Source organism: Chiloscyllium plagiosum, unplaced genomic scaffold (assembly GCF_037043375.1).
Source record: "Chiloscyllium plagiosum isolate Xiang-an unplaced genomic scaffold, Cpla_swu_hap1 HiC_scaffold_8, whole genome shotgun sequence".
In the NCBI taxonomy this organism is placed as follows: Eukaryota; Metazoa; Chordata; class Chondrichthyes; order Orectolobiformes; family Hemiscylliidae; genus Chiloscyllium; species Chiloscyllium plagiosum.
This window is the reverse complement of record NW_028270146.1, coordinates 7,031,551-7,057,616: the sequence shown is the minus strand read 5'-3', so window position 1 is coordinate 7,057,616 and position 26,066 is coordinate 7,031,551. Positions and strand designations below refer to the sequence as shown.

Below are 26,066 nucleotides of genomic sequence, written 5' to 3'. Positions count from 1 at the left end.
TAATTCCCTGACTGCAGGTGTATTGATTATCCATCTCTAATCGTCATTGAGAAGGTGGTGGTGAACAACCTCTTGAACTACTGCAGCGTATCTGGTATGGGGATATCCACAATGCTGTTAGGAAGTTCCAGGATTTTAAGGAATGATGCTATACTTCCAAGTTGGGACAGTGAGTGGCTTGGAGGGGAACTTGCAGTGGTCATGGGTTTGGAAGATGCTGCTAAGGATCTTGCAGGTGGTATAACTGCTGCTACTAAACATCAGTGATGGAATCAGTCAATGTCTATGGATGTGGTGTCCTAAAGGACACATTGAGTTCAGTAGTGCTGAACACTGATGCTCCCCAACCAGATTATATTCTGTGCCCTTTCCAAGCTATTGGTAATCAACACATTTCCTTTACTCATGTCTGACCTGATGCCAGGAGACTTCATGGAGTCGGAAATCAACAATAGAGCTCTCAAGGCAATTCCCTCCAAACAGTACACCATTGTGCCACTTCCTCAGCTAGGTCTGTCCTGCTGGTTGGTATGGGATGGTGGTAGTTGTGTCTGGGACACCATTAGGTATGACACAGAGTATGACTATTTCAAGCATTCGTTGACGAGTCTGTGGGATAGCTCTTTCAAATGTGACACTAGCCCCATGGCATTGGGAAGGAGGACTTTCCAAGGTTGACAGGGTGTTTTTGCCATTGTTGTTTCGGATAGCAAAGTGGTCAGTCCAGCTTTATTCCTTTCTTTAAGCTTTATATCAGTTTCACACAACTGAGTGATGGAGTATTTCCATCTCTGACTTGTGTATTTCTTAAATATTATGGGGCTAGTAAGCATTGAACTTTGAAGAAATTTTGATGCTGTTGTTTATCAGCTAAACTTTTTTTAAAAATAAAATCAACTTCAGACATTTTGTTTTGATAAATTCAGGGCAGATGGAACTTGATCCTGACCTTATGACCAGGAACATTACCACTTCTTTGAGAAGGTGACCAAACAGGTGGATGAGGGTAAAGCAGTTGATGTGGTGTATATGGATTTCAGTAAGGGGTTTGGGAAGGTTCCCCATGGTAGGCTATTGCAGAAAATATGGAGGAATGGGATTAAGGGTGATTTAGTGGTTTGGATCAGAAATTGGCCAGCTGAAAGACGACAAAGGGTGGTGGTTGATGGAAAATGTTCATCCTGGAGTTCAGTTACTAGTGAGATACCACAAGGATCTGTTTTGGGGCCACTGTTGTTTGTCATTTTTTATAAATGATCTCGATGAGAGCGTAGACAGATGGGTTAGTAAATTTGCGGATGACACTAAAGTTGAAGTTGTGGATAGTGCTGAAGGATGTTACAGGTTACAGAGGGACATAGATAAGTTGCAGAGCTGGGCTGAGAGGTGGCAAATGGAGTTTAATGTGGAAAAGTGTGAGGTGATTCACTTTAGAAGGAGTAACAGGAATGCAGAGTAGTGAGCTATTGGCAAGATACTTGGTAGTCTGGATGAGCAGAGAGATCTCGGTGTCCATATGCATAGATACCTGAAAGTTGCCACCCAGATTGATAGATTGTTAAGAAGGCATACAGTGTGTTAGCTTTTATTGGTAGAGGGGTTGAGTTTCAGAACCATGAGGTCACATTGCAGCTGTACAAAACACTGGTGCAGCCGCACTTGGAGTATTGCACACATTTCTGGTCACTGCATTATAGGGAGGATGTGGAAGCTTTGGAAAGGATTCAGACAAGATTTAGCAGGATGTTGCCTGGTACGCAGAGAAGGTCTTATTGTTAGAGAGAAGAAGGTTAAGAGGTGACTTAATAGAGACATACAAGATAATCAGAGGGTTAGATAGGGTGGACAGTGAGAGCCTTCTTCCACAGATGGTGATGGTGAGCACGAGGGGACGTAGCTTTAAACTGAGGGGTGATAAATATAGGACAGATGTCGGAGGTAGGTTCTTTACTCAGAGTAGTAGGGGCGTGGAACACTCTGCCTGTAACAGTAGCGGACCCGCTAACTTTAAGGGCATTTAAATGGTCACTGGATAAATAGATGGATGATTATGGAACGGTGCAGACTAGATGGGCTTCAGATTGGTTTCACTGGTCGGCACAACATCAAGAACCGAAGGGCCTGTACTGCGCTGGAATGTTCTAGGTTCTATGTGCCACAAGAGACCCAGAGTCACTAAAAGTTAAAAATGCCAAGCATAGAAAGCAATTAAGGCAGCAATTGATAAATTGGACTTTTCAACAAATTGTTTTGAGTTCAGGAGCAAAGACATCTTAATGCAATTGTACAGAGATAATTGATAAGAACACGCAGAGATTTGATCCTCTTATACAGCCACAGAGGGAGTGCATGTTTTACCAAACTAATTCCTGGGATGGAGAGATTATACAATGATGAAAGATTAAATAGACTGGGACTATATTCTGTACAGTTTAGAAGAATGAGGGGTGTTTTTATTCATACAAAATTTTCTTACAGGATGGAGAGAGATTCGTCGAGGAAAGATGGGTCTGGGAGGAGCAGTGTGTGCTAGAAACACACGACAGTTTCAGAATAAAGGAGTTGATCATTTAAGAGTAAAGCGAGGAGGAAGGTCTTCACTTAGGGAATGGTTAATAGTTGGAATTCTTTGCCCAATGAGTTCTGGAGGTTCACTTGTTAGGTGTGTTCAAGAAGGAGCTTGATACATTTTTATTTAAACATTTATAAATGTATGGTATGACACCGAATATGACTTTCAGGCATTGCTCGGCTAGTCTGTAGGACACCTCTTCCAATTTTGAGGCTAGCCCCCAGACATTGGAAGGAGGATTTTGCAGGGACTGTTAAGAAAATGATGTAGAAAGTCAGGATTATCACACTGAATGATAGAAGGGAGCTGGAAGGACTGACTGGCCTCCTCTTTATGTTACAACCTTATGCAACAATTACTTCAATAATGAAATATCCCAATATGCCTCACAGAAGCATTCCAAAATGAAGTCTAGTCACAAAACTACACAAAGAGAAACTGGGTCAGACAATCAAGAGAAAGAGATAGACTTTGGGTATCTTAAAGAAGGAAAGTGGGGTAGAGAGGCAGAAGGGAACTGCAGAGACTGGGGCCCAAGGTACAAATACCAATGGTGCTGGAATGAAAACTGGCAATGTACAAGTGGCCAAAATTAGAGCAGCATAGATATCTTGAAGGGACTTGGGGTCGAAAGAGTTTAAAGAGGCAGGGAACAGTAAGACCCTAGAGAAACTTCTTGCATGTTGAGAGAATAAAGAGACAAACACGCAGGAAACTTGTCACTAGGATACACAAACACCAACTGGCCACCATAAGACATGACCCACTACCACTAGTTTCGATACATACAGCCAAAGGAGGACACCACTTTGACTGGGGCATCAGACGCACATCGTAGGACAGGCGAAACAAAGACAGGCAGCACGAGAATTCTTAGAAGCATGGTATTCTAACCAGAACTCCATCACTAAACACACAGATTTAGACACGATCTACCTCCCCTTGAAAAACAAACCGGAAATGAACATCACCCACCATAAGAAACCAAGACCTATAAATAGAGAGGCGGGACACACGACCAGCACTTCACCGGGACTCTCACTGATGATGTTACCCAGTTATGGTGACGAAAACAAACCGTCCAGCCCAGCGAGCAAACTTACATACTTATTAGCAACGTGTGCTGCAAATCTTCTCAAAAATTGCTAGAATATACAGACATTGGGAATGTGGTGGTACGTGGGACGAGGGCTACTGCTCACATTCAGAATAAGCACCCAGCGTACAGTCACAGTGGTAATATGGTTACATAGCAGATAATCAGCATTCATCAAGAAATGTGATAAATTTGTCCTTCTGACCATCCAGCACAGAGCTGTGAGCAGAGGTTAGGAGGAGGCAGGCACACCTCTCAGTCTAGGTCATGTAGATGGGGGGGGGGGGGGGGGGGGTGCGGGAGCGTCCATGATCAGGGCCAGGTGGGTGTGACCACAGACGAGGCAGGTACAGGGACCCACATTTCAGGGTTCAGAAGCCTCTGTCCCAGTGTCGTCCAACAGTAATTATGAGGTTATTGAAAACTGTGTGGACAAGAGTGGAGACTGCAGGGAGGCTGAGCAAACTGGCCGTTATCATAGAGAAGGTTTTTAACTACTTAGAGGCTGGGGCGGGAGGGTTTCAGGGAGGGGTAATTGGGCTTACAAAGTTAGAGGATACAGCAGCCTTGCACAGCAATTTCGGCAATTATACCCAAAAAGTGACAGAAGCAGAAAAGTTTACAAACTTAGAAAAACAACAGCAAATAAAGTCAAAAGGGGGAGAAATGGTGAAAAGGTAAAAGTAATGATTCTTTACTTAAATACACATAGTTTTTGGAACAAATTAATGAAGTAACAGCGTAAGTACAAGCTATTAGCTATGATCTTATAGCCATTAGAGACCTAGTTACAGGAGAGCAAAGCTGGGAACTAAATATTCAAGAGATGCACGTTTCAAAAGTGCAGACAGGAAGGAAAAGGATGGTGGGGTAGCTTCGTTAGCACAAGATGCAATAAGCAAGAAATGATTTGGGTGGTAATTATCAAAGATGTTTGATAAGGTATCACGTGATAGACTACTTAATAAGAGTCCATAGTATCCAGCGCATATACCAGCATGGGTAGACGACTGGATAATTAACATGAAATAGTTAAAAATCACAAAACACCAGTTTATAGCCCAACAGGTTTATTTGGAAGCACTAGCTTTCGGAATGCTGCTCCTTCATCAGGTGGTTGTGGAGCATAAAGACCAGAATTTGTATTTACAGAATTATATTTGCAGATACATTCTACTTTGCTCAAAAATGCACAATTTGCAGGCAGTCAATACATGCAATATTTTCTAAATTCCACTTTGGAAATAGAACCATTCTGAGTCAAAATTGAGATATAGACAGACTCTACCCTCACACATTTAAGGTATTGTCTGAGCTGAGATGTCATCTTTTGTTATTAAAACTTAAGCTATCTCGAGAATGTGACTTAAAATTAGTACTGGGGTTTACATATTAGTGAACCGAAACCTGCAACCCATTCTAAAAGATGAGAGCCTTAACAACAATCTAGGTTTGTTCAATACATCATTTCAGTTGCACGACACTGTAATCTTTTGCTATAAACTGTGTCTTATGCTCCACAGCTACCTGATGAAAGAGTGATGCTCCAAAAGCTGGTGCTTCCAAATAAACCTGTTGGACTATAACCTGGTGTGTGATTTTTAAATTTGTACACCACAGTCCAACACCGCCTCCTCCACATCATGAAATAGTTGGGATATGGTGATATTTTCAGGATGGCATCTAGTGAGAAGCCCCAGGGATCAGTGCTGGTTATTAACAATATAGACTGACTTGGATAAGGGAGGTGAATGTATGATAGTTAAACGTGCAGATTACGGGTGGGAAGGCAAGTGCAGATGACAAACACAGTCTACAGAGGAAAATGGTTGAGTGAATGAGGAAAAACTTAGACGGAATAAACTGTGGGGAAATGTGAGATTATACAGTTTGACAGGAAGATAGATGAGTTGAATATTGTTTAAATGTAATCAGGCTACAGAAAAGAGAAGCACAGTGATTTGGGAATCTTTGTGTGCAAATCATAAAAAGCTAGCATCTAAGTTTATTTGGTAATCAGGAGGCAAATGAAACATTTCACAGGGTCTGGAGTATAACAATAGGGAAGTCTTATCAAAACCATACAAACACTATTTTGACTGCATTGTGAATAGCTTGGTCCCCTTATCTACAGAGAGATACACTGGTTCACAGACAGCCCAGGGAAGGTTTACAAGGTCGATCCCGGGTATGGAGGGACTGTCTTATGAGGAGGTCGAGTAGGCTGGGCCCGGACTCCTTGGAATTTAGAAGCATGAGAGGTGACCTTATTGAAATAGAGAAGAGGATTTTATCCGACCTGACAAGGTAGAGGAGGAGAGGCCGAGTCCCCATGTGGGACAGTTTAAGTGAATCTGTGGAATTCTTTACCGCAGAATGGCCCAGCCTTGATGGCTCAAAGTACATTCGAGGCTGAAATAGGCAAGTTTTAAATCAGTAAGGGAATCAAGGGTTATGGGGGAAAGGCAGGAAAGTCGAGTTGAACATTAGCTCATTGAACGGCAGACTAGACACAATAAGCCAAATGGCTTTGTTCTGCTCCTACATTTTACAGTCTCGAGGTCTAAGTGCTATTATACCAGGGACCAGTCACCGTACAATAGTCATTGCCCACATCTTTCAACAGGTTGGGGCCATCCATCACAAGGGACAGTGTGTGGCTGGTGTTTTAAAGGAATGCTTCTGCTGTACACTTATTTTGCAAAGCTGCTTCTTGTTGACGTGACTCCATAATGTTATGAATGGACGACATGCAGCATCCAACCACACTGCCAATTCTCCAACACTGGTAATGCCACTAGGATCGCTAGACAAAGGCAATCAATCCATCCTGCACATCATAAACATTTAACGTAGAACATGACCAACATTGTACAGCAAACACCAATCAAGTTCTGGTAGTACTAGTTGAGGGAGATACCTCTGGCCAGGAATGTGGTGGACATATTCTTTGGATAACTGTGCATGAATATGAATATTGACCAGGATAGCAAGAATGATCCTCAGTTCAATATCTCAACCTGAAAACACCTCAGACAATGCAACAGTCCCTCAGGATAACACCAGGAGTTTGAACTAAAAACCATGTAAAAACTGCATGAATAAATTCGTCAAGTCAATAGATGGTTCAATGTAAACAGTTCTGTCTATGCTTCCTCGTAATAAAATACCAATGATAGAGATCATTGTGATACCAATGATCTCTATCACCCTCTCACCTTCCCCTGACCCTCGACCCGTTCCACTTACTCCTCCGGACCTTTTTCTGTGGAATAAAACCCACCATCTTTCCATCTCTCCTTCAGTTCCAAAGAAGAGTCACACTGGGCACAAAACATCAACTGTTTCGCTCTCCCCAGACCTGCCAGACCTGCTGAGATTTTCCAGTTCTCTGTTTTGGTGTGACTCTAGAAAGTCAGTAACGTGATTGACTCTTAACTGCTTTCTGAAACAGCCGATCAGACCACCCAATTCCAGGACAATAAATGATAGTCTCGCCATCAACGATCACATCCCATAAAGGAGTAAAGGAAGAAAATAAAATGAACAAATGGTTAGGGGGATTTCTCTTTCTCTGAAATCCAAACGCGGCTTAGTGCTTCATTCAGGGGTGCACTAATCAACTAAGTGACAGGAAGCCTCAAACAAACAGACCTGAAGCCAGTCAAAATCTTGGTGTATGCCAAAACCTATCAGAGTGTGAGTATGAGCCAATTTGCTAAGTTCTGGTCACTGTGCGCCTACACTAGTCGCTGGTTGCACAATGCCAAGATTTTATGTTACTCAATCCTTGTCTTTAAAGCACTCCACAGTCATGCCCTTTCTTAACTCTAACCCCTCCTGCCAACAACCCTCTAAAATATATATGTACTGCTCAGTTCTGTCCAGATTTCGGTGACTCCACTGCTAGCCATGCCTTTGGTTGCTTATGTAGTACACTCAAATTTCTTTCTCAAATCTCTCCACCTCTCTATATATCCTTTCTGAAGTCACTCTAGAAGATTCATCTCTGACAAAACTCATAACACCTACGTGGCTTGTTGCCAAATTGTGTTTGATAATGGTCCCATGAATCACCCTAGGACATTTTACAGTATGAGATGCTAGACATGTGCTGCTGTGCCCATTTATCACACTGAAAGTAATACCCTGGTTTTAAATTGCTCAAATTTTTCACAATGAGCACTGGATTGTCAAAGGAATCCACAAATTGCCACATCAGCAGAGGTTCACCAAGACTACTCAATTTAATCTGTTGCTTTTAAGGAATAATGAGAAATGACTGCATTTACTTAATAACGTTCATACCTTCCAGGTTTTCCAAAGCACTTCAGTGAATGGGATATACTGCTGCAAATTTCGTCATTGTTGTTTAATAAACAAACCTAATCGAGCCCACCTTCCCCCTGGCTCGCTCAATCATTCACATCTGCTCACACACTGGCAGGGGCTGCTGCCACCTGGAATGCTCTTTTGATCCGATTAGTTACTGGGCGGAGCACTGTAGCTACAACTTCCGCTTCTAATGCCCACACATTCCAATGTAACATATAGGCTGCTGAGAGATGGTTCTATATGCAAGGGTGGAAGACCAAAATGAGAAACCACACAGGTGTAAGATAGTCACTGATCAATCCACAACATAATTCAGGAGAACTATCATTCCCCAGAGAGCAGGGAAAATGTGAAACTCCGTACCACAGGGAGGTGATTACTGTGTGAAGGAAGGAAGTGGATAGGTGAATGGAGAGAGATGTGGTAGGATGGGAAATGTCAGTGTGGAGCATTAATATCAGCTGGGACTAGCTGAGCTAGTGGCCTAATCCTGTGCTATAAATGCAGAGTAATTCTATGCAGTATTCTGACTGCGGTTTCAGGTAGATGTTTAAATACTGGTTTCAGTGCACAGTGATCTTCCAATAGTCCTTTCACACTCAACACCGTCAGTGCACACTGACTGGTCAGCTGCTCCCTCAGATATTGCTGCATACAAACTGACAGCCCTTGGGAGGCGATAGCCTGGTGGTATTATCACTTGACTATTAATCCAGAGATCCAGGTAATGTACCAGGGATCTGAGTTCAAACCTCACCGTGACAGATGATGGAATGGTTCACAGTAATAGAAGCAGGGAATAGGCCATTTGGCCCATCTAGTCTGCTCTGCCATTAAGATCATGGCTGATCTATCCATTGTCTCAGCTCACCCCACCTGCATTATCCCCATAAACCTTAATTCCCCTACCATACAAAAACCCATCCAACTGGGTCTCAAATATAATTAATGAAGCTGCCTCTACTGCATCCCTGGACAGAGAATCCAAATTCAACAAAAACGTCTGGAAATAAGAGTCTACTGATGACCATCAAAGCATTGTTGAATTTCAGGAAAATCCCATCCAGTTCATTAAAGCCCTTAATGAAAGTGCCATCCTTACCTGGTCTGGTCTGCATGTGACTCCAGACCCATAGCAAAGTCACTGACTCTTAACTACCCTCTGAGCAATTAGGGATCAGCAATAAATGCTGACCTAGCCAGCTATGGATTTTTTTTTAAAAACGTCCAACAAATTCAAAGTGAGGTCAGAGCAAAGGCAACACCTTGGAATGTTTGAGTAGTACTAAACATCCATCCACTTGGGTGGCACTGTGGTTAGCACTGCTGCCTCACAGTGCCAGGAACCCAGGTTCAATTCCAGGCTTGTGCGACTCTTTATGTGGAGCTGGCACATTCTCTGTGTCTGCATGGGTTTCCTCTGGGTGCTCCAGGTTCCTTCCACAGTCCAAAGATGTACATTAGGTGGACTGTCCATGCTAAATTGCCCACTGTATCCAGGGATGTGTAGGCTAAGTGGATTAGTCATGGGAAATGAAGGGTTACCGGAAGGGGATTGGGGTGGGGTGGGAAGGGGATTGGGGTGGGGTGGAGTGGGGTGGGGTGGGAAGGGGGGTCTGGGTGAAATGCTCTTCAGAGCATGGGTAAGAACTTAATGGACTAAATGGCCTGCAGGGATTCTATGATCATGGCTCAGTAGTTATCACTCAAAGCACTTGACCTTTAAAGACTGTTAGATATCTGTCTGGAGATCCAAGGACAAACCAATTTCCAATGCAAAGGTGAACTGCTGCCCAGTCTGTGCTCTCTCAGGTGGCCAAAAAAAATCCTGTGGCACTATTTTTAAGAACAGCAAGGGAGTTATCCTCATCGTTCCAGCAAATGTGTGTCCAAAATGAAATTACTATTGGATACGTAGTAGTAAAATGCCCAAAAGACTTAGCAAGAGTATCAAACTAAACCTTGGTCAAAAGGAAGATGCTAAAATGTAAGAAGTTGGGCAGATTTTTAATGAGTAATGTTTTAGTGGGTTATGGAGAGCAGATAAGAAAGAGTCAAGGTCAAAATGAGATCAGCCATAATCATATTAAATGGCAGAGAAGGTTTGAGGGGCTGAATTGCATACTCCTGCTCCTAATTTTAATGTTCTTAAAAGAGCACCTGAAAGATGTAACAGCAGGATGATATTTAGGGAGAAAGTCCAGAGTTTGTCCAGGGAGGTAAAGGCATGATCACCAATGGTGTAGTGCTTAAAATCAAAAACATTCAAGAGGCCAGGGTGAAAGGAACACCGATATCTCAGAGAGGACTTTGGAGCTGGAGGTGATCGTACACATTGGGGCAGGGTGAGGTCACGGAGGGATCTGAAAACAAAATTTTAAAACTGAGATGCTGCTCAAAAGGGAACAAACAAGCAAACACAACTTTGTGCAAGTTGGCATAACACAAAGCAGATTTTGGGCTGACGCCACATTTACCAAAGGTGGAACGCAGAAACAGGCCAGGAGTTTGCTGCAAAGATCAACCCAGGAAGCAAAGGTATGGATGAAGGTTCCAAACAGGGGAAGCTGGGTAATGTTACAGAGGTGAAAACAGGGCATCACAGCACATCACCTCAAGGTCAAGGTTTCAGGGAGAGGTGGCCAGGGAAGAAAGTTTGTGCCAGGGACAGAAGAGAATGACTTTAATCTTCCCAATATTTCAGTTGGACAAAATCATTGTTGTTCAATATTTGATTTTTGACAAGCAATCTGAGCGGAGGAATCGAGTGAGGTGATGGTGACGGGAAGCTTCAGCAAGAGAGAGGAAACAGATACAAACAAACATACAAAACAAATCAAGAACCATTTTCGGGTCCTTCAAGTCCTCCTTCACAAAGATCATGGCTGATCGGTTTGTGTTCCAAGTTCCTCATACTAACCTACTTGGGTTAACATTAGGTTCACTTGCCACCAAGAATCATGCACATTCACCTTAAAAATGTCCAATGACAATTTCAAAATCACATAATCCACTGAAAACATTTCAAATCTCTAAAAAGGGTGATCCCGGATTTTAAAATACTGCCCCCTCCTGATACTGGAGTTTCAGGTTATGTCACCAAGGGTCATTAATAGATGTTGTTTCATGTGCTGGTCTATATTGTGTGTTAAGAAGGGAAGAACATTCGTTTCATTTCTGAGTTGGAGTCTGTGCTGAATAATGTTTTAAAAGGTTTTGTTTACATGCATCTTATACGAGAGCTTTAAAATCCTTGAAGTGAACAGTTTGGTGTAGAGTCATACAGCACAGAAACCAACTTCTTGTTCCAACTAGTCCATGCTGACCATCATCCCAAACTAAACTCGTCCCACCTGACTGTGCAAGGCCCAGGTCCCTCCAAACAGTTTCTATTCGTTAACTTCTCTGAAAGTTGTAAACACTGTAACGGAATCTGCATCCACCAGTTCCTCTGGAAGTTCATTCCACACAAACCACTGCCTGTGTAAAAAAATTGCCCCCATGTCTTTTTCAAATCCTTCTCTCACCTTGCAAAATGCCCCCAATGTTGAACTCCCTCACCCGAGGGAAAAAGACACCTGCCATTCACTTTATCTATGCCCCTCACTATTTTATAAACCTCAATAAGGTCACACCTCAACCTCCTACGCTCCAGTGAGAAATGTCTTAGCCAATCCAGCCTCTCCTTAAAATGCAAACCCTCCATTCCCTGCCTGGTAAATATTTTCTGAACCCTCTCCAATTTAGCAATATACTTCTTATAGCAGGGCGACCAGAACTGCACACATTACTCCAGAAGAGGCCTCACCAACGTTCTGTACAACCTCAATATGTCATCCCAATTCCTTTATCCAAATGTCTGAACAATGAAGGCAAGCATGCTAAATATGCCTTACGAACCTGTCTACATGTGACACAAATTTCAAAGAATTATGTACCTAAAACTCTAGTTCTCTTCTGTTCTACAACATTACCTAGGGCTTTACCATTAATTGCATCAGTCCTGCCCCTTGTTTATTTTACCAAAAAGCAATACCTCACATTTATTCAAATTAAACTCCATCTGCCACTCTTCAGTGCATTGACATAATTGACTAAGATCTCTTTGAAATGCTAGATGACCTTCTTCATTGTTCACTGTAAACACCAATTTAGGTGTAACCCACAAACTTATTAACCATGCCTTCTACATTCTCACCTAAATCATTTATACAAATGGTGACCCAGAACTGATCCCTGTGAATCAGTGGTCACAGGCCTCTAATCCGAAAAACAACCCTCCACCATCACTCTGTCTCCTGCCATTAAGCCAATTTTGCATCCAATTGGCCAGCTCACCCTAAATCATATGAATTAGTCTACCATGCGGAATCCTGTCAAAGGCTAATGTAAACAATATCTACCGATCTGCCTTAGTGCATTGGAAGCAAGCGTCAAAGAAGACTAAGTCAGATGGGCAGATAGAATTCAACCCTGATAAATATGAGGTGATGCACTTTGGTAAAAACAACAAGGGAATACTCAATGAATGGCAGACCACTAGGAAGCTCAGAGAACAGAGGATCTTGCACTGAAGGATCTCTGCAAGTAGCAGTACAGGTTGAGAGAGTAGTTAGGGACACTTGCCTTTAATAGTCATGGCTTAGATTATTAGAACAGGAAGGTGCTGTTTGAGCGGTCTGGAAATTTGAGTTAAACCACAGCTGTAGTTCTGCAATTATAAATGGTATCGACAGGATAGATAATAAGCAGCTATTCCCCTTAAAGGTTCAACATCAAGAAGGCATCATATTAAAGTGAAAGGCTGGAGGTTTAGAGGGGATTTGAGGAAAGACTTTTTCACCAAAGGGTGATGGCGATCTGGAAGTCATTGCCTGCAAGGACAATCGAGACAGGAAACTTCAGAAAGGTTTTTTTCCCAATTTGTTCATGGCATGTGTACATCACTAGTTCAGCCAGCATTTATTGCCTGTCCTTAATTGTTAAGCGTCAATGACAAACCAGGTGAAGCTGGGAGATTTTCTTCCATTTTTGTGAAGGGCAGGTCGTGCCTCACAAACCTTATTGAATTCTTTGAGAAGGTGACTAAGGAGGTGGACGAGGGGAAAGCGGTAGATGTGGTGTATATGGATTTTAGTAAGGCGTTTGATAAGGTTCCCCATGGTAGACTACTGCAAAAAATACGGAGGTATGGCATTGAGGGTGAGTTGGAGGTTTGGATTAGGAGTTGGCTGGCTGGAAGAAGACAGAGGGTAGTAGTCGATGGCAAAGGTTCATCTTGGAGTGCAGTTACTAGCGGTGTTCCGCAAGGATCTGTTTTGGGACCATTGCTGTTTGTCATTTTTATAAATGACCTGGAGGAGGGGTTAGAAGGTTGGGTGAGCAAGTTCGCGGATGATACGAAAGTCGGAGGAGTTGTAGACAGTGAGGAAGGATATGGCAGGTTACAGCAGGATATAGATAAGCTGCAGAACTGGGCAGAAAGGTGGCAAATGGAGTTCAATGTAGCTAAGTGTGAGGTGATTCACTTTGGTAAGAGTAATAAAAATATGGGGTACTGGGCTAATGGTTGGATACTTGGTAGTGTGGATGAGCAGAGGGATCTTGGTGTCCATGTACACAGATCTTTGAAAGTTGCCACCCAGGTAAATAGTGCGGTGAAGAAGGCATATGGCGTACTGGCTTTTATTGGTAGAGGAATTGAGTTCCGGAGTACTGAGGTCATGTTGCAGTTGTACAAGACTCTGGTGCGGCCGCATCTGGAGTAATGTGTGCAGTTTTGGTCGCCATATTATAGGAAGGATGTGGAGGCACTGGAACGGGTGCAGAGGAGGTTTACCAGGATGTTGGAGGAGAAAGTGAGGTCTGCAGATGCTGGAGATCAAAGTTGAAACTTTATTGCTGGAACAGCACAGCAGGTCAGGCAGCATCCAGGGAACAGGAGATTCGACGTTTCGAGCACAGGCCCTTCTTCAGGAATGAGCAGAGAGTGTTCAGCAGGAGAACATAAAAGGTAGGGAGGAGGGACTTGGAGGAGCAGCGTTGGAAATGTGATAGGTGGAAAGAGGTCAAGGTGAGGGTGATAGGTCGGAGTAGGATGGAGGCGGAGAGGTCAAGAAGAAGACTGCAGGTCAGGAAGGCGGTGCCGGGCTGGAGGGATTCGGCTGAGACAAGGTGGGGGGAGGGGGGATGAAGAAACTGGTGAAGTCCAAGTTCATCCCCTGTGGGTTGGAGGGTTCCCAGTCGGAAGCTAAGACGCTCCTCCTCCGACCGTCGCGTTGTTGTGGTTTGGCGGTGGATGAGTCCAATGACCTGCATATCCTCGGTGGAGTGGGAGGGGGACTCAAAGCACTCCGCTTCTTCCTTTCCCGCCGTACCACCCAGTACCCTTCCACCGACACCCTCCTTCGACTGACCGAACAGGTCCTCACCCTGAACAACTTTTCTTTCCAATCCTCCCACTTTCTCCAAACAAAAGGAGTAGCCATGGGCACCCGCATGGGCCCCAGCTATGCCTGCCTCTTCGTAGGATATGTGGAACAATCCATCTTCCGCAACTGCACTGGCCCCACCCCCCATCTTTTCCTTCGCTACATTAATGACTGTATCGGCGCTACCTCGTGCTCCCACGAGGAGGTTGAACAGTTCATCCACTACACTAACATCTTCCACCCCGACCTCAAATTCACCTGGACAGTCTCGGACTCCTCCCTCCCCTTCCTAGACCTTTCTGTTTCTATCTCAGGCGACCGAATCAACACGGACATCTACTACAAACCAACCGACTCCCACAGCTACCTGGACTACACCTCCTCCCATCCTGCCCCCTGTAAAAACGCCATCCCATTCTCCCAATTCCTTCGTCTCCGCCGCATCTGCTCCCAGGAGGACCAGTTCAAAATACGTACAACACAGATGGCCTCCTTCTTCAAGGACCGCAATTTCCCCCCCGACGTGGTCGACAGTGCCCTCCACCGCATCTCCTCCACTTCCCGCTCCTCCGCCCTTGAGCCCCGCCCCTCCAACCGCCACCAGGACAGAACCCCAATGGTCCTCACCTACCACCCCACCAATCTCCATGTACAGCGCATCATCCGCCGTCACTTCCGCCACCTCCAAACAGACCCCAGCACCAAGGATATATTTCCCTCCCCTCCCCTATCAGCTTTCCGTAGAGACCACTCCCTCCGCGACTCCCTTGTCAGATCCACACCCCCCACTGACCCAACCTCCACTCCCGGCACCTTCCCTTGCAACCGCAGGAGGTGCAACACTTGCGCCCACACCTCCCCCCTCACTTCTCTCCAAGGCCCCAAAGGAAACTTCCATATCCGCCACAGATTCACCTGCACCTCCACCCACATCATCTACTGCATCCGCTGCAGCCGGTGTGGCCTCCTCTATATTGGGGAGACAGGCCGCCTACTTGCGGAGCGATTCAGAGAGCACCTCTGGGCCACCCGGACGAACCAACCCAACCACCCTGTAGCACAGCATTTCAACTCCCCCTCCCACTCCACCAAGGATATGCAGGTCATTGGACTCATCCACCGCCAAACCACAACAACCCGACGGTCGGAGGAGGAGCGTCTTATCTTCCGACTGGGAACCCTCCAACCACAGGGGATGAACTTGGACTTCACCAGTTTCTTCATCCCCCCTCCCCCCACCTTGTCTCAGCCGAATCCCTCCAGCCCGGCACCGCCTTCCTGACCTGCAGTCTTCTTCTTGACCTCTCCGCCTCCATCCTACTCCGACCTATCACCCTCACCTTGACCTCTTTCCACCTATCACATTTCCAACTCCCCTCCTCCAAGTCCCTCCTCCCTACCTTTTATCTTCTCCTGCTGAACACTCTCTGCTCATTCCTGAAGAAGGGCCTGTGCCGGAAACGTCGAATCTCCTGTTCCCTGGATGCTGCCTGACCTGCTGTGCTGTTCCAGCAATAAAGTTTCAACTTACCAGGATGTTGCCTGGTTTGGTAGAAAGATCGTATGAGGAAAGGCTGAGGCACTTGGGGTTGTTTTCATTGGAGAAAAGAAGGTTTAGGGGTGACTTGATAGAGGTGTACAAGATGATTAGGGGTTTAGATAGGGTCGACAGTGAGAATCTTTATCCACGTATGGAGTCAGCTATTACAAGGGGGCATAGCTTTAAATTAAGGGGGGGGTAGGTATAGTACAGATGTTAGGGGTAGGTTCTTTACTCAGCGAGTCGTGAGTTCATGGAATGCCCTGCCAGTAGCAGTGGTGGACTCTCCCTCATTATGGGCATTTAAGCGGGCATTGGATAGGCATATGGAGGATAGTGGGCTAGTGTAGGTTAGGTGGGCTTGGATCAGCGCAACAGAGGGCCGAAGGGCCTGTACTGCGCTGTATTCTTCTATGTTCTATGTATATATATATAAAAAACATCAGCAAACTAGATGGGCTTTCCCTGACAACTGGCAGGTTTCATGGTAATCATTAGATTCTTACTTCCAGGTTATTAACGAATTCAAATTTCACCAGGATTCCAACACAGGTCCACAAAACTTTCCCTAGATCTTGGGATTGATAGTCTCGCAATAATAACACCAAGCCATTGCCTACTTGGATGAACACTTGAAATGTCATAACAAGTAAAGCTAAAGGTCAAGGGCTGGGAAGTGGGACTGCTGTAGATTGAGCTGTTTTGTCAGTGCAGACTCCATCGGGCTGAAGGGCCTTTTCTGTGCAGTGAGATTCTGTGACTCTATACATTGTCAGCCTCTTGTGAATATGTTCAGTGATTGACCATCACAGGGTACCCCAGGCAGACACATTATTTCTGCCTGTTCCTTCCCCACAGAAGTTACTTTTTCCTTGTCCAGTTCCCCCCACCCCTCCTGCACCTACATCCACAATTTTTCTGATGCTTTATGTTGGCTTCCAAATTTCCAGTTTGCTGGCTTCTCCTTTAACTCATCTCTCTTTCTTCAGGTCAAAGGTGGGGCCATGGGTGCACACATGGACCCCAGTTATGCCTTTCACTTTGTGGGCTACATGGAATATTCCTTGTTCCTACTCAGGAACCTCACCCTCCCTTCTCTGCTACATCAATATCATTGGTGCTGCTTCTCCCTCTTGTTTGGAAATGGAAAAACATATCCATTTCGCTTCCAATTTCCAAATTGCTCTCACTTTCACCTGGTCTATCTATGACTCCTCCCTTCCTCAACATTATTTCCATTTCTAGGGATAGGCTGGCCACCAATATCCATTACACATCCACTGATTCCCAGTTACCTCTGGTATATATCCTCAAACTCTGCTTCCTGTGAGGAATCCATCCCATTCCCTAGGTGTCTCTGTCTCATCTATTCTGAAGATGCTACCTTCTGCAGGGACATCTCCGGAATCTTCACTTTTCTCCTTAAATCGAAGATTTCCAGCTACTGTGCGCTGCTAAGGGGCCTATCTCCTGCACTTTTGCCCTCATCCCTTCTCTACTGTCCCACAACAATGATAGGGTCCCCTGGGTCCTCACCTGTCATGGCCTCCACCTATCCATTGCCCTTTCCCCCGACAACTCCCAACCTTTGTGGGCGGCATGGTGGCACAGTGGTTAGCACTGCTGCCTCGCAGCGCCAGAGACCCGGGTTCAGTTCCCGCCTCAAGCGACTGACTGTGTGGAGTTTACACATTCTCCCCGTGTCTGCGTGGGTTTCCTCCGGGTGCTCCGGTTTCCTCCCACAGTCCAAAGATGTGCACGTCAGGTGAATTGGCCATGCTAAATTGCCCGTAGTGTTAGGTAAGGGGTAAATGTAGGGGTATGGGTGGTTTGCGCTTCGGCGGGTCGGTGTGGACTTGTTGGGCCGAAGGGCCTGTTTCCACACTGTAAAGTAATCTAATCTAATCTAATCTCATCTACAGCATAAATTTCAAGCTGCTTATCAGTTCTGAAGGGTCCCTGGACTTGAAATGTTAAACCTGCAGAGCTTCTCCAGCAATTTCGGTTTCTCTCTGGCATTTGACGTCTCCAGTATACTGGGATCAAAACACACTGTGGCACAGCAGCTCATAACAGAACTTTTGCAAAGTTGACAAACATCTGCTGGATCTGCGCAGTTAACATTACCCAATTTCCTTGAAATAAATAGTAGCATTTTAAATTCAGTTGAACTTGTACAGCAACCCAACATAAAAATAGAATGTGTATTCTTACTGCACATTTCAGAAAAAAATCGCAAAAACTTTGTAGCCAAGGATGTGCTTGCCTTCTAAGCCTTGCATGGCATCTTTGCCTCTAGAGGCTAGAGACACTGGCTGCTGCCGCATTATGAACAGCAACACCAACCTGCCCACCCAATACAGCTATTCAGGGCTAATCTCCTCCCTGTGCAGTTCTCCTCTGCATCAGCAGACTTACCCAGTGGATCAGCTCACTGAGCCACTCCACATCTCTCTGTAGAACATCTGCTCACTCCAAGCAAAGCCCTTACAATTCATGAACATTGCAGATAATTGCACTGATACATGGCCCTCATGAACTATAATCACTTTTCCCTGAACTGAAGACTCTCACTTGCTGAGGGCGGGGGGCACATCACCCTGATGACTATCTTGTATAACACAAAAAACACACCCAGCTCCATGCAGTTTCTTATCATTCAGCTTCACACTCATTCCTGGTTCTAAACCATGCAAAAACATACCATGCCAACTTTCTCCATCACTATTTCCTCCCTCAGCACCAGGCTATTTTTTTCATTCTTAATTCTTTTTATTCCCTCTCCTTTGATTTCACCACCTGAACTTCCCATAATCATACAAGAGGTATGGTTAGTAAGTTTGCAGCTGACACCAAAATAGGTGGAGTAGTGGACAGTGAAGGAGGTTATCTCAGAGTACAACAGGACTTTGATCAATAGGCAGAAGGAGTTTAAATTTAGTGAAATGAGAGGTGTTGCATTTTGGTAAGGCAAACATGGGCAGGACTTATATAGTTAATGGTAAGGCCCTGGGAAAAGTTGCCAAACAAAGAGACCGAGGGATGTCGGTGCACAGTGCTGTGAAAGTGGAGTCGCGGGTAGACAGAATAATGAAGGCGGCGTTTGGCACACTTATCTTCATTGGTCAAACCATTGGGTATGGAGCTGGGATGCCATGCCGGGCCTGTATAGGATATTGGTAAGACAACTTTTGGAATACTGTGTACAATTCTAGTTGCCCTGCAGAGTATTACAAGGATATTGCTGGGACTGGAGGGTTTGAATTATAGGGAGGGGTTGGGGCTGTTCTCCCTGGAGCATCGGAAGCTGACAGGTGACCTTATAGAAGTTTATAAAATCATGAAGAGGCATGGATAGGGTGAATAGCCAAGGTCTTTTCCCTAGGATAGGGAGCCCAAAACTAGAGGGCCGAGGTTTAAGGGGAGAGGGGAAAGATTTTAAAAAGACCTGAGGGGGTAACGTTTTCATCCAGAGGGTGGTACGTGTATGGAATGAGCTGCTAGAGGAAGTGGTGGAGACTGGTACAATTACAACATTGAAAAGGCATCTGGATGGGTATATGAATAGGAAGGGTTCAGAAGGATGTGAGCCAAATGCTAGCAAATGGGATGAGATCAGATTGGGATATCTGGTCAGTGCAGACGAGTTGGACCAAAGGTTCTGTTTCTGTGCTGAATGACTCTCAATTTAAACTACCTAATTTCACAGACATCCACTTGACCTGGCCCATGTACTCTGTAAGAGACCTCAGCTAAGCTTTTTGGTCCCTGGATTGAAATTGAGAAAACTGCCATCGCTTTAAAACAAAGGACACAACTTCATCGCCTTGTCTGGAAGGAATTGAGACACTAACTGCGACCATCTTCAAGGTGGAGACAGGTCCAACTGTGGAGATTAACAGAGGGATTTTCCTACTGTCCATTGTGGGAAAGCTCATCCAGGAAAAGTGCAGGGCACTGCACCATCCTGCATACATGGCCTCCTTCAATCCCATAAAAACCTCTACTCTGTCAACTATGATGGATTGTGGAATATCGTCCTCAAACTCAGCTGTCTGCACAAATTTGTCACCATCTTCTGCCTGTGTCACCATGACATCCAAACCATCATCTCCTCCAAGAGATCCACCCCAGATTCCATACAGTGCAAACTGGAGTTAACAGGGTCATATCATCGCCCCAATGTTCTTCTCTATCCTCCACGTTCTTCTCTATCCCCCATGCCCTCTCTATGATGCTTCCTGCCAGAATGGAGCAAACCCACAGGACAAGTGGGAAACTGTTTGACCTTTGACACTTCCAGGTCAGAACCAAGACCTCCGCAGGTTCTGTCAGTCAGACAGCTGCCGCATGCAGGGGATGACCATGAGTGAGCATGCTCAGAGACCCATCTACAAACCATCGGTACATTCACTGAGGTGTAGGAGTATGGGCCTCAGTCTAAAACATCCCCAAAACAAAGTCTCTCGTCCAGCTGCCTCCTCACAACACTGCCCTCTTCCCAACACGATCATCAAACCCAAAAGGTAAAACTATGCTGTGTATCTGAGCATTTTACTTCGACTGAGGGGGGGAACTGAACGACAGTATGACATTTAGAAACTATCGACTTTATGATGGAGAAATCATGATTGACAAACCTACAAGAGGTTTGAGAACATAACAAATAGAACCGAGAGGGGTGGTTATCAGAGTTGTTTGGATGGCTGGTCTATAATGTAGGGTGACAGTAACAGCTTGGATGAATTCCCATACCAGCTGAGGTCACCATGAAGGACTCTCTTTCTCAACCTCTCCCCTCACCTGAGGTATAGTAACCCTCAGGTGAAAGTACCATAGGTCATCGCTGTCTAATTAAAAAGCAGCCCTATAGCCTTTGGAATGTGGTGACTATAACTTTTTTGTAGAATAGATAAGGGAGAAGTAGTGTATATGATGTATCAGGATTTTCAGAAGAATGTGTAATATATAATCCCAGCTGGACAAATCAGATCCCAGAAATAAGTCTGGCTTGATAGGTGGTCAGTCATTTCAAACAGTTACACAAGGCTACACAGCATCTTTAAAGATACATTTATTACCACAAAAAAATTAAAACCAACCTATAGTTTTAAAAAATGTTACAACAGATTAAACAAAGTTTTCAATTTATTTCCCAACACCATCAACTTACAGAGATTCAAATTTACAGAAATTACACCCCAACTTCACAGGGATTTTCTTGACCGTGAACTGTGGAGACAATGAGTCTTTCCCAAACTGACCGACATGAACTCGCCCACATCTCGACTATAAACTCTCAGTCCCAATAAACTGCAGATTTTAAACCAAACTTTCTTGCTTTGAATGTTTCACAGATTAAACTTTAGTACTGAGGTAAGTGTGTTGCCCCAGAATTGCCCCACACTCCTGTATAAAGAGAAATTTAAAAGCTTGCTTCTGACCAGAGTCAAATTGCCTTCAAACTACCCTAAAAACTTTCAGAATCTGATTTCAAAACTCAACTCAATCCTTGATTCAGAACTACAAACAAGTTAATGGTCTTCAATTTTTAAACTACCTGCTGTACACCCCACAGTACAAACTTTACAATCACACTTCGGGTCCACAACTGCTTACATTCTGAGCAATGCTGTTCCAGAATTCTCTGCACTTCACCAAAGTAACCAACACCACATGCCACTATTTTCAAATCTAATCTCACAATTATACTAGCATATATGAGCAAATGGTAATTATGGAGTACTACAAGGATCAGATTAAATGTAATATTTCAAAGTTTGCTGACAACACAAGGCTAGGGATTGAGTTTTGAAAGCGATTTAAACAAGTTTCAAGGTGATTTGATTGGTGACTGAATGGTAAAATGCAAGGAGATGCAATATAACATGGACAAATGGGAAGTTGTCCACTTTGATAGGAAAAGCAGAATGACAGTATAATTTAACAGGGAGTGATTGGGAAATGCTGATGTACAAAGAGATGTGCACTAGTCAGTGAAAGCAAGGATGAAGGTACAGCAAGCAATCAGAAAGGCAAACGATATACTGGACTTAACTGCAGGACTGTTTGAGCAGGAAGGGAAATGCAGGATAGATGATCATGTCTGGTGAGTCCACAATCAGCAGGCACAGCCTAAGGATACAGGCCACAATAAAGGATACAGGGTCATTGGGCCACAATACCTTCACCATAATCCTCACCCCACCAGTGCCCCACAAGGGTGCGTACTCCTTATACACTCACAACAGTGTGGCCAATTCAGCTTTATCTCCATTTATGAATTTGCTGATGACACCAACGTAGTGGGTCAGATATCAAAAATGACGGGACAGTAGAGGAAGGAGATCAACGGCTCAGTAACATGGTGTAAAGACAAAAGTCTCTCCCTCAATGTCAGCAAAACGAAGGAGCTCCAGGAAGCAGAGTCGAGAACATAGCCCTGTCTGTATCAATGGTGCTGAGGTGGAGATGGTTGAGAGCGTCAAGTTCCAAGAAGTATCACCAACAATCTAACCTGGTCCATGATGCTACAATCAAGAAAGCACACTCAATGCCTCTACTTCCTCAGAAGGCTAAGGAAATTCAGCATGTCCACAACCACTTTTACCATTTTTTAATGGATGCACTAGAAAACATCCTATCGGGATACGTCACAGCTCTGTACGAAAACTAGGCAAAAGTGAGGTCTGCAGATGCTGGAAATCAGAGTCTAGATCAGATTGGTGCTGGAAAAGCACAGCAGGTCAGGCAGCATCCGAGGAATAGGAAAATCAACGTTTCGGGCAAAAGCCCTTCACTAGCCTTTCCTGATGAAGGGCTTTTGCCCGAAACATCGATTTTCCTATTCCTCGGATGCTGCTTGACCTGCTGTGCTTTTCCAGCACCACTCTAATCTAGACACTGTACGACAACTATATGGCTCAGCCCAATGCCGCATTTCTTCTCCCAGCTTACAGGCAAAGGCTTAAACAGGAGACCCCCTCGCAGATACAGGTCCAGTGCTGGTCGGAGGAGGCAGAGGATCAACTCTGGTACTGTCTGGAATCGGCTGATTGGGCCATGTTCAAGCAGTCCGCAGGTACGTTGGGCGGGTATACCACCGCCGTCACAGACTTTATCAGCAAGTGTGTGGAGGACTGCATACTGAGGAAGTCAATCCGGGTGTTCCCCAACAGGAAACCCTGGATGAATCAGGACATACAGAACCTCTAAAAACTAGGCATGAGGCCTTCAGATCAGGAGGCCCAGTGAAATATAAGGAATCCAAATATGACCTTTGCAGAGCCTTTAAGACAGCCAAGGACTAATACCGATCCAAACTCGAGACCCAGACAGACACCCGGCAACTATGAATGTTAAGAGTTTGTGAATCCATTCTGTATTCCAACAACAGTAGGGTAGAAACTGTTTTGAAACCGGCTGGTGTGTGTGGCAAGGACCGAATGACACCACAGGTTTTAAGAGACAGTGCAAGATAGCAGACGATGACTTATACCTGATATGGCAACTGTACCATTCAAGATCAGAGACGGTTACAGATAGTGGTGAACTCGGGCCAGACAATCACAAAGGCCAACCACCCATCTACAGAATCCATCTACCAGGCCCCCTGTCAAGGAAAGGTCACCAGCATCCTCAAAGATCCATCCCACCCTGGGAATAAGATTTTTTTTTAATATTAGACTACAGTGTGGAAACAGGCCTTTCGGCCCAACAAGCCCACACCTACCCGCCGAAGCGCAACCCACCCATACCCCTACATTTACCCCTTCACCTAACACTACGGACAATTTAGCATGGACAATCCACCTGACCTGCACATCTTTGGACTGTGGGCGGAAACCGGAGCACCCAGAGGAAACCCATGCAGACACGGGGAGAATGTGCAAACTTCACACAATCAGTCGCCTGAGGCGGGAATTGAACCCGGGTCTCTGGCGCTGTGAGGCAGCAGTGCTAACCACTGCCACCGTGCCGCCCATAGGAATGCTTTTCTACAACCTCTACCATTAGGGAGAAGGTACAGAATTTGTGAGAAGATTTGTAGCTCGGGTGCTCGTTGTTGTGGTTCTGTTCGCTGAGCTGGGAATTTGTGTTGCAGACGTTTCGCCCCCTGTCTAGGTGACATCCTCAGTGCTTGGGAGCCTCCTGTGAAGCGCTTCTGGCATTTATAGTGGTTTGAATCTGCTGCTTCCGGTTGTCTGTGTGTGTGGCTTTCCTGTATACCTTTGTGGTGAATTCTCCTTTCAGTGTTCTCTGTACTATCACGTCTAGGAATGGGAGTTGGTTGTCCTTTTCTTCCTCTCTAGTGAATCGGATTCCTGTGAGTGTGGCGTTGATGATCCGGTGTGTGTTCTCTATTTCTGTGTTTTTCACTGTATTTCACTGTACCTCGGAGACGATGACAACCGGAAGCGACAGATTCAAACCACTACAAATGCCAGAGGAAAGATCACAGAAGCGCTTCACAGGAGGCTCCCAAGCACTGAGGATGTCACCTAGACAGGGGACAAAACGTCTGCAACACAAATTCCCAGCTCGGCGATCAGAACCACAACAAGAAGGTACAGAAGCCTGAACACACACACACCAGCCGGTTTCAAAACAGTTTCTACCCTACTGTTGTTAGAATACAGAATGGATTCACAAACTCTTAACATTCACCTGTATCCATGTTTTTGTGACTGTTTACTTATTATTTACTTATCTATGCTACTTAACTCTGGGATCTGCCTGTATTGCTCACAAGACAGCTTTTCACTGTGCCTGGGACAATAAATTCAATTCAATTCAATTCAAATTCCTTCACCCAGAGTGGCAAGCCTTTGGAATTATCTGTCGCACTAAGTGGTTTAGGCAAAAGACCGAATGTTTCCAAGAAGGATGAAATAACTAGGGCTAAAGGGATGAAAGGTTATGGGGTACTCAGTTGGATGCTCACATTGGTCCATTGAGGCCAGCCAATTAGCCCACAGTACTCCTCACAGAGTCCCTAGTGTGGAACAGGCCATTTGGCCCATCTTGGAGAAAGTGAAGTCTGCAGATGCTGGAGATCAGAGCTGAAAGTGTGTTGCTGGAAAAGCGCAGCAGGTCAGGCAGCATCTGAGGAGCAGGAGAATCTACGTTTCGGGCATGAGCCCTTCTTCATTCCTGAAGAAGGGCTCGTGCCCGAAACGTCGATTCTCCTGCTCCTTGGGATGCTGCCTGACCTGCTGCGCTTTTCCAGCAACACATTTTTCAGCATTTGGCCCATCTAGTCCACTCCTGTTTCAGGAACCCAGACTTTCAATGGGGCAGTCATCATGGAGTTAAATCTCTGCAGTTGCAGAAAGTAGATGTTGCATGCATTCGGAAACAATAACAATGCACCAGCAAAATAAATGATAGATGTTAAGTGAGAGTGCAGGAGTGTGGTGTGGTGTGTTGTGCGGGGGGGGGTGATGCTGGCGGCTTTAATGTACTCACTGTCCGAGGAGACGAACTGTCCAACAGCCGAGGAGCCGCCGCCGCTGTTCTCCACGAACTGTACCTCGGAGACGATGATGTTATCCTCGAGCACGGAGCCACAGGCCGTACAGACCGCATCGCCCCGGGCCTGGTCAATGTCAATGTCCGTGCAGCCGCAGGTTCGGCAAACCCGGGAGCTCGACATGGTGACCCGCCCCGGCGACCCGCCACCAGGCTCCCGATACTCTCCGCAGGAAAGCCCGAGGCTTCTCGGCGATCGGGGGCCGGGAATTCCTCTTTGTCTCTCACACTCCCTCCCCACCCCCCGAGGGAGGTGCCTCAGCTCCCGGCCCCGGTGTCCCCCTCACAGACACCCCCCGGCGGGCTCCTGTCCCTGTCTCCGGTCCCCGGCCCCGGTCCCGGTCCCTCTCCCGGTCTCCCGTCCCTAGGCCCCGGTCTCTGTCCCGGGCTCGGTCTCGGTCTCCAGTCCCTGTCCCGGGCTCGGGCTCGGGCTCCGTTCCAGTCTCCGGTCCCCTGTCCCTAGGCCTCGGTCTCCGGTCCCTGTCCCGGTCCCGGGCTCCGTCCCCGCCGCCGTTCAGCCTCAGACTGAGCCTCTGGCCCGGAATCGCTCATTCACCAACT

General features: G+C 45.6%; 1 protein-coding gene across 1 annotated transcript in view; it reads right to left on the bottom strand.

The window, feature by feature from the left end:
* Positions 1 to 25,825, bottom strand: part of LOC122553334 (BRF1 general transcription factor IIIB subunit b) — a 476,022-nt gene extending 450,197 nt beyond the window's left edge. The window contains exon 1 of the mRNA XM_043696898.2: positions 25,443 to 25,825. Coding sequence (XP_043552833.1) covers positions 25,443 to 25,629 — 187 coding nt within the window. The 5' untranslated portion in view covers positions 25,630 to 25,825. The remainder of the gene's footprint in view (positions 1 to 25,442) is intronic.
* Positions 25,826 to 26,066: the final 241 nt, after the last annotated feature.